The sequence below is a fragment of the Petromyzon marinus genome, chromosome 11, assembly GCF_048934315.1.
Source record: "Petromyzon marinus isolate PM22_M1 ecotype Great Lakes invasive population chromosome 11, UKy_Petmar_22M1.pri1.0, whole genome shotgun sequence".
NCBI classification, from domain to species: Eukaryota; Metazoa; Chordata; class Hyperoartia; order Petromyzontiformes; family Petromyzontidae; genus Petromyzon; species Petromyzon marinus.
Window position 1 is genome coordinate 3,640,219 of NC_133677.1, and position 13,685 is coordinate 3,653,903.

The 13,685-nt window shown below is 44.7% G+C and overlaps 1 protein-coding gene across 7 annotated transcripts in view; it reads left to right on the top strand.

Moving 5' to 3' along the window:
* Positions 1-13,685, top strand: part of ATE1 (arginyltransferase 1) — a 99,967-nt gene that overhangs the window by 17,087 nt on the left and 69,195 nt on the right. For 4 of the 7 annotated variants that reach the window (XM_076066306.1, XM_076066303.1, XM_032952321.2 and 1 more), the window contains exon 7: positions 3,095-3,223. The exons of 1 other annotated variant lie outside the window; for it this stretch is intronic. In XM_076066306.1, coding sequence (XP_075922421.1) covers positions 3,095-3,223 — 129 coding nt within the window. Of the gene's footprint in view, positions 1-3,094; positions 3,224-3,839; positions 3,969-13,685 lie in introns of all 7 variants that reach the window. 2 more of the 7 variants (XM_076066304.1, XM_032952322.2) reach the window with 1 other exon arrangement.

The following is a 13,685-nucleotide window of genomic DNA, read 5'->3' on the forward strand; positions in this document are numbered from 1 at the left end:
TACTGCTCCCGTTAGCACGGTTGGCTACGTACGGTGCAAAAGAAGTTCAAAATACATACATACTGTTGGCAGAAGAGCCTCCACTTACATGAGCCCCCTTTGGAGAATATTTGGCCTTCTCTGGCAGGCTGGCCAGTTCTAGATTTGAAGCTTTCGTGACTGCAAGGATCCATACTCTTTGGTTCTATTGGGTAAAGTCACGTAGGTAAAAATAAAATAACAAAAAATCACGACGTTTTGGCCACAACGCAAGTGGCCTTCATCAGGTGAAGGGACTGGACTGTCCAGAGGACAGCGTTGGAGTGAAGACAGCAAGCCCAGGTCGCGTCCTTTAAGCTTGTTGTCACGGCATCTTTTGAGGAAGGTCAGCGTCTCGATGAGCTTTGACTTCTTGTCCCGTTGTCTGTTGAAAGCTCTAACAGACAGGTGAAAGCCCTCCCCGTAGAGGTTATCAATTCTAGATTTGAAGCTTTCGTGACTGCAAGGATCCATACTCTTTGGTTCTATTCGGTAAAGTCACGTAGGTAAAAATAAAATAACAAAAAATCACGACGTTAAGACGTTAAGAAAAGGCCACTTGTGTTGTGGCCGAAACGTCGTGATTTTTTGTTATTTTATTTTTACCTACGTGACTTTACTGAATAGAACCAAAGAGTATAGGCTGGCCAGTTGCCTTGGTAAGAGGCTTAGAGCAAACGATTTGATTAATTTTGGCTATTCGGGGGCTGTTTTGTAACGTTATTTTCTGTCATGTTCGTATTGTTTCTCATTCTGTCGTGCTTGTCTAGTTTTGTTCACTCCATTGGCGCAAATATAACATTAACATATTGCTTGTGTAAAATTGTGTGCAATTTGTAAATCATAAGATTATTGCGTGTAAGATTGGAGTCGTGTTTTGTGAGTGTAAGAATAGATTTACATCTGCATCAGTGCATCTGTACATGTTCATGCTATATATGTGGTGTACAGGTATAATGGCCCTTTTGTCAGTCTTGGGGCTTATTTGACCCTACCTCACTATGCTGGCAAGTACAGGTTGGTGACGGCAGTGAGCATGGGCATGGGAACGTAGTACAATACAACAATGGATTCATGCTGCTCTCAACAGCGGCTTATATCACTCATATTGTATGCATGGTGGTCACCCATCCAAGCACTTTCCTTGCTCATTCGGAGGTGATTTGGCAATTGGCCTACGCACCGTTCCGCTCCTTATACAGGGTGCTTCAAAAAATGTTAACACTCATATGGGACTTGTTTTAAAGCAAATGTATGTTAATAGCTTCACTTCTTTGCCATCATTGTCAACGCATTGCCTGGAATCTTCTCCAGGTGGTCTCCAGAGCCTGGAGGCAGCAGAACATTTCTTGTGGTGTTATTGCAAATTCTCAGAAGTGTTAACATTTTTTTTATACTCCAACGGGAATCCACTTCACCCTTTGTGGTGCGTATATAGGGTGGGCGGGGGGTGGGGGGATCCTTTTCCATGACTCTTCATTCCGACACCTTGGGTCTTACTCAATGAAGCCGCATCAGAGCACCGTTAGACGGGACGCTTTCTTCATGACAGCAGCTACCGCGTGTCGCAAGGCTTCACGATGCGGGTTCACAGCTCAAGGTGGCGGGGAGCGTGCTCTGTTTGTCCAGCTGATTCGCGGCCCACTCGCCCACGTGCTTGTCCGCTCGACCACCCGCTAGGCCGCTCGCCGACCCGCTCGCTCGTCCGCTCGCCCACCCGCTAGGCCGCTCGCCGACCCGCTCGCTCGTCCGCTAGCCCACCCGCTAGGCCGCTCGCCAACCCGCTCGCTCGTCCGCTCGCCCACCCGCTAGGCCGCTCGCCGACCCGCTCGCTCCGTTCGCTCGGCCGCCTGCCTCCATCCGCCCTCCATTCCTCCACCAGCCACCACCACCAAAGACAAAGATCTCACCGTATAGCCTTAACAGACTGTTGGGGCAAGTGCTGTTAGCGTGTAGCACCTATGAGGGCCAGCACAGCACACGAGGGGGGTCGGTGGCCAGCACCACGCCCGGCCGCCTTTGTCTTTCGAGTGGCAATGTTTACACACCGAACCGGGTTACTCATTTGTGGCTGAGTCAACCTAGGGGAGGCCCAGGACCGGTTCAGGCAATCGTCACTGGCGTTGGCCGTGAGCGGGAATCGAACTCGGGTCACCGGGTTCGTAGCGCAGACCGCTAACCGCTACACCACCGCTCCACTCCGCCAACGCCGCTGCTGCTGCTGGCGCGCACCACGCTGGCGGGAACAATGGTCCCTTCAGTACTGCCTCACTGGGGCTGCCTGCGGGAAGTTCCCTCTCTCTGGTAAATTCAGCGACACCGTCTGTGTGTGTTTAGGCGCCTGACCAAAAGGGAAAGATTTGCGGTCCGTTTGGCTTGCGCAGAGACTGGAGGCCGCAGCTTGCCCCACTGTTGCTGTTTGTGTGGTGGGTGTCACTCATGAAGACTGCGATTTTTGACAGTGGCATTGTTGTCAGCAAGTCAGCACTTAGCAACCGTGCTATTCGCAGCCGCAGCTTTTTCGTTGTGTACCATTGAGTCATGATGAAAAGGAAACGATCAAACCAGTCCCGTATTATTTTGCACTCAGTTCTACTCCACGTGTATCTGAATGGTCACCACCTATTTCCTGCTACGTTTTATGCTCGTTAACATTGTCACAACCAATAATTGTTACGGAACCCAAAAAAATGTCATTTCAAACCATTGCCCTCAAATAATGCCCCGTTCGTATAATGCTAAACGGAGAAAATAACCTAATTTTGATCAGATGGTTCGAGTCACTTTTCGAGTAATTCTTGCAGATATTCAAGACATTGCAAATATAGTGGAAAATGGTGGTTTACACATTAAGATGGGTTCAGTTTTTCTCATCACTGAAATTATGATTTGTTTGCTCTTGCGATGTTTTTTGTGCCGAGTTACAGTGACCTGGTATGTACGCGTTGGCCCCGTGACAGTCTGTGTTTTTGCGTTTAAACGTTATGTTGCCTTGTCTTCCCCCCTCACTCCCCCCACCCTCTTGAATTGTGTGGCCCTTCCGCTGCATGCTCCTATCGGTGGCCCCTTGCTTCAGGTGAGGCTAGTGAGGTCGTCTCCGCCCAGCTCTGAGTTCCTGGCCAGCTTCCCGGTGTCCTACCTCCTCTACAAGCGCTACCAGGTGGTCGTACACAAGGACCCCCCCAGCAGACCCTCGCAGGAGCAGGTTAGAGGCCTAGCGCGCGTCGTGGGCGCTCGGGTGACAAACCGTCGCATGTCCGCTCACCGAGACAGGGGTTGTGGAGGAGGCTATGGTAGGCCCCAACTGGAGCCCAATTCTAAATCTTGACTTTAACAAAAAAATATCCGCAAATTTGGTCCTTGGCCTGGTTGAAAGAGAGACGATCTTACTGACTCACCTCGAGTATGGAAATCCACTCATGAGCAAAACAGCTGGCTTTTGAATTAACATAAAAATACCAAAAAAACAATTAAGCTACTTCCTGAGTGAACATTCTTTTGAAACAAAATATTCCATAATACTCGATGGCCCGTATGCCTTGCCGTTGGACAAATTCCCAACGACAAGCTTATGGAAATAAGTTGCGAACTGAAAAATCGAGAGCAGGTTGATATAACTCAATCCCAGCTGTTCGTGCTTTTTGTCGTGTGGGTCCATTCAGAGTCACCGACACCGCTCTGATTTCTTGTGACGGACTCTCCTCTGAGCAGGTGTGAAAGATGGGTTGGGCTTCGCAGTCGTTGAGCCACGCTGCCTAAACTCCATCCTTGTGTGCCTCCTCCCCTGCCCCTGCCTCGCTGTGGCCCGGCACCATTTAAAGTTGAGGCTGGTGCCATGCTCGCTAGAGAATGACTCGTTTAGGGCCTCGTTTGACACGTCGGCGGCGCTCTATGCCAAGTACCAGGTGGCCGTGCACAAGGACGCTCCGGAGCAGTGCTGCTCTGAGGAGGTGCGTTTTTTTACTTCCATCATCATCATTGCCAGCGACCACATCGTTTAAAGCTACATATATATAAATGGTGCGTTGTTTAACGTTCAATTTTGCTCATTGTATGCTTGCGTTTTATGGGTTGGAGTGGTAATCCGGTGGTTAGTGCCACTGTGCTTTGAACCTGGCGACCTGAGTTTGAATCTCAGCCACGGCTAATCTCACTGGCATGTGATGTCTCAACCAGTCATTGGCTAGACCCCTCCCCCCACCTTTTTATTAACCCGCATTGACCACCATGGTGAAGTATGGTCAAATTAAGCCCTCCATGAAAATAGCATGAGGAGACCTTCCAATTGTGAATTCAGAAAGGGCTGTAAAATTATATAATTATCTCCTGCTTTTTAACATCTCATTATTATACTGCATATATATTTAAACAGTTTAGAGTAGCAGCGATATTTCTTGTTGCCAGTTTAATAAAAAACAAAAGAAATTTACTGCTCATTAGCCATATTGGTGGTAAGCGAGTTCTAAAGGAGTACAGCTGCCACCAGTTATTTTGATAATGCGCCATAAAAATGAAATGGACGATGTCAAAATTCATAATTGTGAATCTTATTTAATGTGACAGCATTCAGTAATTTGCAATGACATTCGGTTAAACCTCCCAATCTCAAACTGCTACCTACACTGGGAATGAGACAGAGGAGCACACAAATCGGACAAAATGTTGACCGTGGAATAAAGTAAGTGGACAGACTGATGATGGGCAATGATAAAGATTACCGACAAAGTGGCGGCCAAGGAATGGAGCATGGAGATGGAGCAATGAAGTCGGCTCGTGTGCAGGGTGCAAGGTGTGTTGCTAAAGGCTCATGACAGATGGCAGCGTCTTTGGGAGGCCTTAATCTAGCAGTGGATTGATAATAGCTGATGTCTCATTTTGAAAAACGTATTTCAAATATTGTGAATTTTTTTTACATTCCGTAAAGAAATATTGTGGTAGTGGTTTAACAGTGATTGGATTTAAGCTCCTTGCATTTGTCTTGTGTGCGGCAATTTTTTATTTGTTGTTCGTGTGTTTTAAAAAACCTGGCATGAATTCAGACCTATGGTGCCAGATCAATTGGCCGGCTTCCCACGCTTTGCCATGCCAGCGCAGAGCTTGTGAGCCAATTGGCAGCCTGCGTGGCCCTTGCTATCCATCCCCATGTGCACCAAAGCATGCTCTTGTCACCTCCCTAAACAAATGATGTAGATGATGAAAATTATATTTGTTGTGTTCTTGAACAGGATATTTTGTCGTGGTTGCATTTCCTGGAGCCTTTCTTCTTGCAGCTTCCATGTAGCACACAATAATAAACAACGTATCTCATAAATAAACACCTTTCTGCCGAAAGACTAACAAATGATCCAACATGGCTGTATGCATTCATATATTAATATTAGATGCCTGTTCAGCAACTTATTTTGGATTACTCTAATCTGTCATCATCATCATCATTACCATTGAGGATCAATCCACTGCTGAATAAAAGCCACCATCATTTCCCGCGGTCCTGCGATGTAACAATACACCTAAATTGTCCATCGACTGTTTTCTTCATACGAACAACCGAATTTCAGTTAAGCATCGATCGGCTTCGAATGAAGCGCGTCTAATGCACTCAAATGTATAAGGAATATTAATAGTTTGTTCGTAATTGCCTGTGAGTTCCTGTCAAAGCAGACTCGAGCAATCCCACCTTGTATTATTCTTTGCCCCCTTCCCTCGTGACCCGCTTACTCTCTGCACTAATTGTGCTCTACGCTTAAGTCTCTTGTCACGAGGCCTCGCGACTTTTGAGTCAACGTGACCGCCTGCAGGTCGCTAGCGATAATGCAAATAATTTTCGACGGTGCCTTTAAAAAAAAAAAACCTCACGCAGCTGGAAATTAGTTTTTTTGCTATAGAAAAGTAACAAAAATAAAAACCGCTGCCAGATTTATGGATGATCTGATGCAACCCAGAAAAAATAAAGCATTTGTAAGTTTGTTTTAGGGCAGAATAAAATGTTCGGCGCGCCGTTTTTCTCGCGAGACACCAGCAACTTTTTGTATCCTTTCACCTCCATTAACGCAACCCTCTGGTCAATGGCACTTGCCGAGGGCATCTGGTCTTCCTGGCTACCTAAGCGTGTAATCGATCTCGGTACGAAAGCATGGTCTCGACTCAATGCCCATTGCTTTAAAGAGAGATACACTGACTGGCCATTTACACCTGCAGAATCTGAGAATGCTCTGTTATGGGTTAGCCTAACATGTCAATTATCAAAGTGCCACCCCCTGGTCCTAAAACAAAAATATTTCCCCCAATTTTATTCCGATTGTTCAACCAATGTCATGTCGTGAGAAGAGGCATCTATTTGGGATTCTCTCCGAGTTGTGCAAATCCTCTTTTTTTCAGAACGATCCATTCTGCAACTACTACTTCTGAAATCTCTTTTTTCCAAGTGAGGAATAAAGAGGTCCACTGCTGTGACCTTGCATATCATTCAGACACAGGGTGATACCCCACTAGCTGTGAGTTGTTCCAAAAGGATTTTGGAATTTTTTTTGTCATGCCGATATCACATTTGGAATGTAATGGTGGAAATTAATATGTAAAAATTTAACAGAAGGGGAGACATTTTTTTCTTTATTTACAATTGTATAGTCAGATCTGTGCGAAATGGCTTTTTATTTTAAAAATGTAATTCGAGCAGTAGGTTCATCGTCATCTTCAGTTATGATCTCTCCACTACTGAATAAAGACCTCCCCACATTAGTACCATTGCAGATGATCCTGCAATGCTGAAATCCATCTCCTGCACATTAGCAGATCTCATCACCTTTCTATCCACTGCAGTGGTCATTCTGTTTTGCATGTGCTCTCCTTTCGATTCCATTCTGTCACCAGCCTTGTCCATTGGTCTTCATGGAAAAAACGTTTTTTCTTGATCGCATAGATACTTTCAATCATCGCATATCTAATAAACCAATGAAAGCCATTGTGCCTGGCGTTTGTAGTCTGTTCTTCAGTTGAAATTGACACTGCCGACCCCTGACAAACACATTCAAAATAGGAACAGCTAATCTGAGATCACATGAATAAAGTAACACTACAAATCAGCAGAGGAGTCAGGCTCTCTTCAAGGCTATTCACAGTGGAGAAATAAAGAAGGTTCATAGTGTGCGTGCGTGCTTTAAACCCACCCTCTACGAGAGCTGCACGGAGAGATGAAGGATTATAAAAATAACCTGGGCTTCCTGTTCCCCATAAATAAAAAGGTGGAATTTAAGAGACACGCACTTTTCGGCATGCGTGTCATCATTTTATAGGCCGTAATGAATGCTTTCCTGTGTTCTCTGCTGGCTCGGTTCTTTATGTTTGTCTGAGCCTCTCGGGGCGTCTGTGGTGCATTTGTGTATTCCGCCAAAGTTGCAGACGGCTGTGTGCACGCGTGTGAAGTCTGTACATTCAGAGCTGGGGCAGTCCCATACACAGTCCACAATTTAAATACTGCATTGTTGAATGCCTCTAGACACTACAGACAGTTGCCAGCAGAGCCCTTTTGTTAATCCACTGCTGGATGAGAGCATCACGACGTGGCTCATGGGAGATATTTTACCACACTTCACTTTGCTGATCGGTGCTGGTTGGTAAAGTCGCCCATATTTTATTCACTGCCACATGCATTTGCTGCACATTCCATGATTAACAATGTAACGATTTGTCCTTTTTGCAGTATGATCAATTGTCACGATCCAGGGACTCGATTCAGTTCCAGATTTCATTATTTTTGCCATTGTGGTTTATGCAGAGCCTCCATTGGCTCAGGGCTCATGTGGTCCACATCGGCAGGACGCGTCGCTCAAAGGGATGACGTCCGGTGGCCGAGACTAACGACGGAGTGGCAGTCAAAGGAGGGAACACACCCAATACCATGTCCAATGCGGAGATGGAGCAATGAAATCAGCTCATTTGCAATTACTGGATGGATTTTTGCATTGCAAGACTGTGAGAGATGCTGATGGCTTGTCGAGGCCTTAATGCAGCAGCGGATTGAGCACGGACTCGTATCATTCTCAAGCGCATGATTTGATGGATGTATTGTGAGGATAATCTACTTTAATTAAATAATCAATGCTTTATTACACGCCTAGTTTTATTTATTTGTTGATATATGCTGAAAAAAATCAGCAGATACTACACCAATAAACATTAGGACGTGTATTTTTCTGGGTTTGAATTGTACATTAACCAAAGCCATATTTTTACAGAACCAGTTATTGAACAAGCCTTAATATGGGTCATTGTTTCCTTTAAAGAGATTTAGTTTGTACCAATACACAGCCATAGTCGAGCCAATTAACAAATCTTATTCTCCACTTTACATCTTGTGCTGTTTATAGACCTGCACATGAGTGTGTGGATCTTAGTGTAATTGCAAGGCATATGTTAAAGCTACGAGGTAATTCTCATTTTTCGTCAGCTTGTGGCTTCTGGGCCCATTTTTGTTGTTGCTGCTGCTGCTTTTAAAGTGTTGGGACATTTTCCGAAATGGCCTGGGAAAACTGCACGGCACTGCAAAATTCTTCTGCATTGAAGCTTTAGGATTTTTTTTTTAAATTGAACAATAACGTGAAGCCCCCCCCCCCCCTGCTTTCGCTCGGTACTCTGAAGATGGGTGCTGAATTCAGATTGGCGGAGTGCAAAAAAATGGGATCGGATTATTGGGTAATAGATTCCCATTTCCTGACTTGCAATCTTGTAAATATTTCATTCATGCGACCTTTGCAAATTACCATTTAAACTGGCATTTCTCCCGGTTTAATCGCTGTGCAGCAGAGTCAAAGTAAGACCACCTCCCTCCCCCTTTACTTTAAATTGCAGTTTTTGGGCCATTTTTTTTTTACTCGCCATGCACTCGCCAAACATGAAGTGTTATATACCCTGTTGAAATGGGCCAAGTATAGCTAGTATGCAAACAAATTGATCTGGATGCATGCCTCGTCATGTCATATTTTTTTGTTCGTGGATTTTTGCGTGCACCCACCGGAATTCACACTAACTTGCTTTTAAAGAGCCGACCTGGCATTGAATCTGCAGAGGCCATACCGACATTTTATGCACATGTCAGTATTACATTTACATATGAGGAAAAACAAAAAAATCTAAATAGTTAAAAGAAATGTAACTACTCAGGGGCCTGGTGTGGTGCCACAACTGTGAAGATGGATTTAGATCTTCGTTGCTGCCGGTTGGTTCAGAGGTTCAAGCGCCACGCTGGCGCCGCTGAGTGGCAGTGTCGCGGTCAGCGCCACGAACCCGGCAACCCAAGTTTCGATTCCCGCTCACGGCCAACACCGGTGACGATTATGTGAACCGGTCCTGGGCCTCCTCTAGCTCGACTCGTCTTCAAATGGGTACCTGGTGCGGTGTGTAAACATCACCACTGGGGAGACAAAGGCGGCTGACCGTGGTGCTGGCCACCCACCCCCTCTTGTGTCATGCTGGCCTACTTAGGTACTCGCTAACAGCATTTTGCCCCAACAGTCTGTGTAAGCTATATCCAGGAAGCCGCCCGTGATTTAACCGGATTCTCGTATATAGTGAGTTTATGGTTTCAGCTCAGTTACCAATGGCTGTACGAAAACCCCCATCACATTAAATTTAGTTTTTAACATAATTTGGCAAATTCGTTATGAGATTGATTGTCATATGACGAACAACCTTTGCACAGCATGTAAAAGGTGTGCCGCGAGTGTAGATAAAGAGAACTGTTTATGACCTCGGAGTAGTTATTTGATACCATCTTCGAGGGCCATCCTCCGATATTAGGGGGCGCGCTGCAAACTGCAGAGTTACGAATGGAAATATCTATGGCTCGTGACATGCCGCTGATATCGCAGTTGGAATGTAAGTTGGTTAAACAGCAATAACAATATGGATCTGCACCTCAACGTTTACATTTATACTTCTGCCATCATCACGAAGCCCCCCTTGTCATTGTAAACACGTCTAGTTTCAATTCCGTACTCTTGGCCGATGAACTGGAACGGCCTTTTGTACTCGATGGCTTGCATGCCTAGACACATTGATGGAATGAAAGTGTTTTATATAGTCGAGCTCGTGTGAGGCCATCTGGCAAGAACTTGGCAAGAAGGACTTAGAATCCTTTGATAGTCTGTTCCCGTGAGTACTAAAATCCGTGCCATAGATAACCCCACCAAGTGGGATTTTAATTTGTTTATTTCTCAAATCTGTGATAACGAAAAAATGCGTTAAGGTGTTGGCCCGTGCATTGTGTTCCCCATTCTCAGCTTGATGTATCTCGCAAAACACATAAAATAATATTCTTGGGTCTTTCGGTAAAGTCGCTTAGAAGGGAAACAATAAAATAATAAAAATATAAAACAATAACATTCTCACGACGTTTCGACTGCAACACAAGCAATCATCATCAGGTGTGAAAACCACAGCAAAGAACCAAGAATATGAATCCCTGCAGTCACGAAAGCTTTAAATCAAAACATAAAATAATGAATACAAAGTGATATTTTTTTCAGGAAAGCCACTGAATGTAATTATTGCCTTTGCATTTCCATGACCGACTATGCAACTTTAATCATGGAACATGTTCAGCAGCAATGAGTTAAAAATGTAGCGATGTCATGGACAGGAAATTATACATGCTGCCTTCATCTCATCTTGCCTATTGTTGGGTATGCCTTAAAAGATTCACCTAATCCGTATGAGAGGATCATGTGAACAGTATTTTTATGATGCCCATGGGTATCATTATTAGCAAAAAATATATAAACCTTCACTTGGCTGCTTATTGTGCCCCGGGCTACATTCTGCATGTGTGAATAAGTTTCTGCTTTGCCTGGCATGTTGTGATGATGGTCTGTAGGTTTAACAGAGCCAGTTGTGCCATGCCCTGCCAGGCACGTGATTCCCCCAAAGCAAATCCTCCCGAGTCTCGCTTGCCGCCGCAGGGGTCGGGCTACATTTGCAGGATTAATAAGGCAGGAGGATGATGATGATGTGGCGCCAGCCATGTTGGACTGCAAAACCAAAGCAAAACAACCGTATTCTACGTGACCCGCCAGCCCACTTGGCGGCCAGATTTATGCAATCCTAATGCCCGAACTCTAATTTATATCTGAGCACGTCCTGGCTAAAGCTACGGCAGAGAAATACAAATTACCTTTTTACTTTTTTTCAGCCACCTCTCGTATGGGTGTGGGTGCCTTTTGTCTGCCAAATTCAGAAAATAAGGGTAGTCTCTCTGTATCGGGATCATGAGCATGCTGATAATGTAGTGCCCGATGAAATTTAGCCAGTGCCGGGTAATCCATCTGACTGCAGATAGTTTCGTGGATTCATGCTGCCATTGGCTCAGAGTGTTGTTGCCCGTCTGTTCCAAGCCATGTGTTGCTGCTCGTAGGAGTGAAGGCCATCCTCGATCTTCATTAATCACGCTGGTGGCCTGTCATCGATTTGTTAATCTGGGACAAAATGTAGAATTTGGAATTGGCCCAGCTTGCTTAGATTTCCAGTGTTGCTGCGAACCTTAGCACTCGTTTTTTTGCGCACTTTGTTCTTACTGGCTATGTACTGCATAAATCAAGCAAGAGAACAAAGACATTTACCCACGCGAAAAACCATGGCGGAAATAAAAACATTCCACTTTGGAAATTGTGTGCGTAAAATAGGGCTGGGGTTAAACGGACTTGAGATGTGGCAGCGAGGGAAAGAGGGTAACATGGAACATTGTGTAAAAACAACAAAAATAAATAAATGGTAAAGTGTTGATAATTCTTGTGCATTGCAAACGAAGCAGTTGCACTGCCCAGCATTTATATTAACTGCATATTCTTACGTGATCCCTCCCAGGTGACTGCAACAGCTCATGCCCTCCCTGCAGAGTAGTGCGAGCAGCACGTTAATAATCCACCAGGCCTGTGAATCTTCAAATAACTCCACTTCCGTCATGGCCTATAGTTTAAATTTAAGGAGCCTAAAATTCCATGAAGGCAAACTTTCCATTGTCAAGATGACACGGATGTATTTTTGCAAAAACAAATGCCCCACACGTCATTGTGACAAGTGTCCTCTTTTGTGCAAAACCCAGGAAAATGTTTAAGTAATGATGCAAGTACATCATTAGACCTCCTTTACCAGTACCAAAATATAATAATACGGTTTTCCCCCTTTCTTTCTGGCAACAAAACTGAAACCTTTTTACAAGGAATCATGTGTGCATTAACCACAATACAAACAAAAAACACACTGATAATATATGCATTGTCCTTGAAACTGATTGGTCCACACCAGAGACGGCTTTCTTTTGAGCCTCGTCTCAATTGGTGCTCGACCAGAGGATGCCAAAAGACGTACAGCTCAAAGACAATGCACTATCAAAGTAATGAGGGCACGAGTTAAGCATCTACATCATTAGACCTCCTTTTCCAGTACGCCTTTTGGCGTCCTTTGGTCTAGCACCAATTGAGACGAGGCTCAAAAGAAAGCCACTAAGCGGGCGCATCAGCTTCAAGGACAATGCATATATTATCAGTGTGTTTTTTTTTTGCATTTTGACCACAAGTACAGTAAAACCTTGGATTGCGAGTAACTTGGTCTGCGAGCGTTTTGCAAGACCAGCAAATTTTTTAAATAAATATTAATTTGATAAATGAGCGAGGTCTTGCAATACGAGTAGTACGTATAAGCTTTATCTGCCGAGCGTCACGTGATCACAACTGATATACGAGTGCTTTGATATACGAGTGCTTTGGATTACAGACACGTTTCCGGAACGAATTATGCTCGCAATCCAAGGTTTTATGTATTGTGGTTAATGCACACATGATTCCTTGTAAAAAGGTTTCAATTTTGTTGCCAGAAAAAAGGGGAAAAACCCAATTATAATGATGCAAGGTAGGGCAGTTATTCTCAATCTGCTTGAAATGGTGACCCCTCCAATCAAGACCAAAATACGCAGAAAGATCATATGTCCAAGGCTTTAGTCAACACGATGTTCGTAAGGCATTTCCTTTTTGTTGTATATTAGTTTGTCTTCTAATCTACATCATGGTGCTGATTTTCACCGTACACAGTAAAAATGTCTCCTGCACAGTATTCATGCCACAGCCTGCGCCCCTCTTGAAAGGCTCTAGCGCTTCCCTGGGTAGGGAGTGGCGGTGGAGTGAGACCCACGGATTGAGAACCGCTGGATTTGGGCCCTTACTGAGACGTAAGCGAGATTTTAAAAGAAGCAAGCGGAGTAAGGTCTCTCCTTATGGGAGTTCGTGACAAAGGTCTGACTTGGGGCGTTGGTGTGGCTTTAATTCTGGCTTGGCTGGAGGTGGCCCTTGTGATACATCAATTCTGTTAACATTGTGCCATCGGTGTTATGTCATGAGACACTGTCCAGCTGGAATGCTCGTGGATCCATTGCATCACTCTTGTGAGTTGGCACGATATTCTAGAACTACGTACTTGTGACCTGTTTTCACTTGACTTTTTAAAAAAATCTGCACACTTAGTGGGCGCATTTTCCCACGTGCCCTGCTACGGAGAAATGTTTGCAACATGGCGCTCGTATTGATATTTTCATATGAATTGTCAGAGCTGAAATGTAGTAAATATTATGAATGCAGCACGTAATTTAATCTCATGGATTTTTCTTTTGCCGTCGTTGGTGG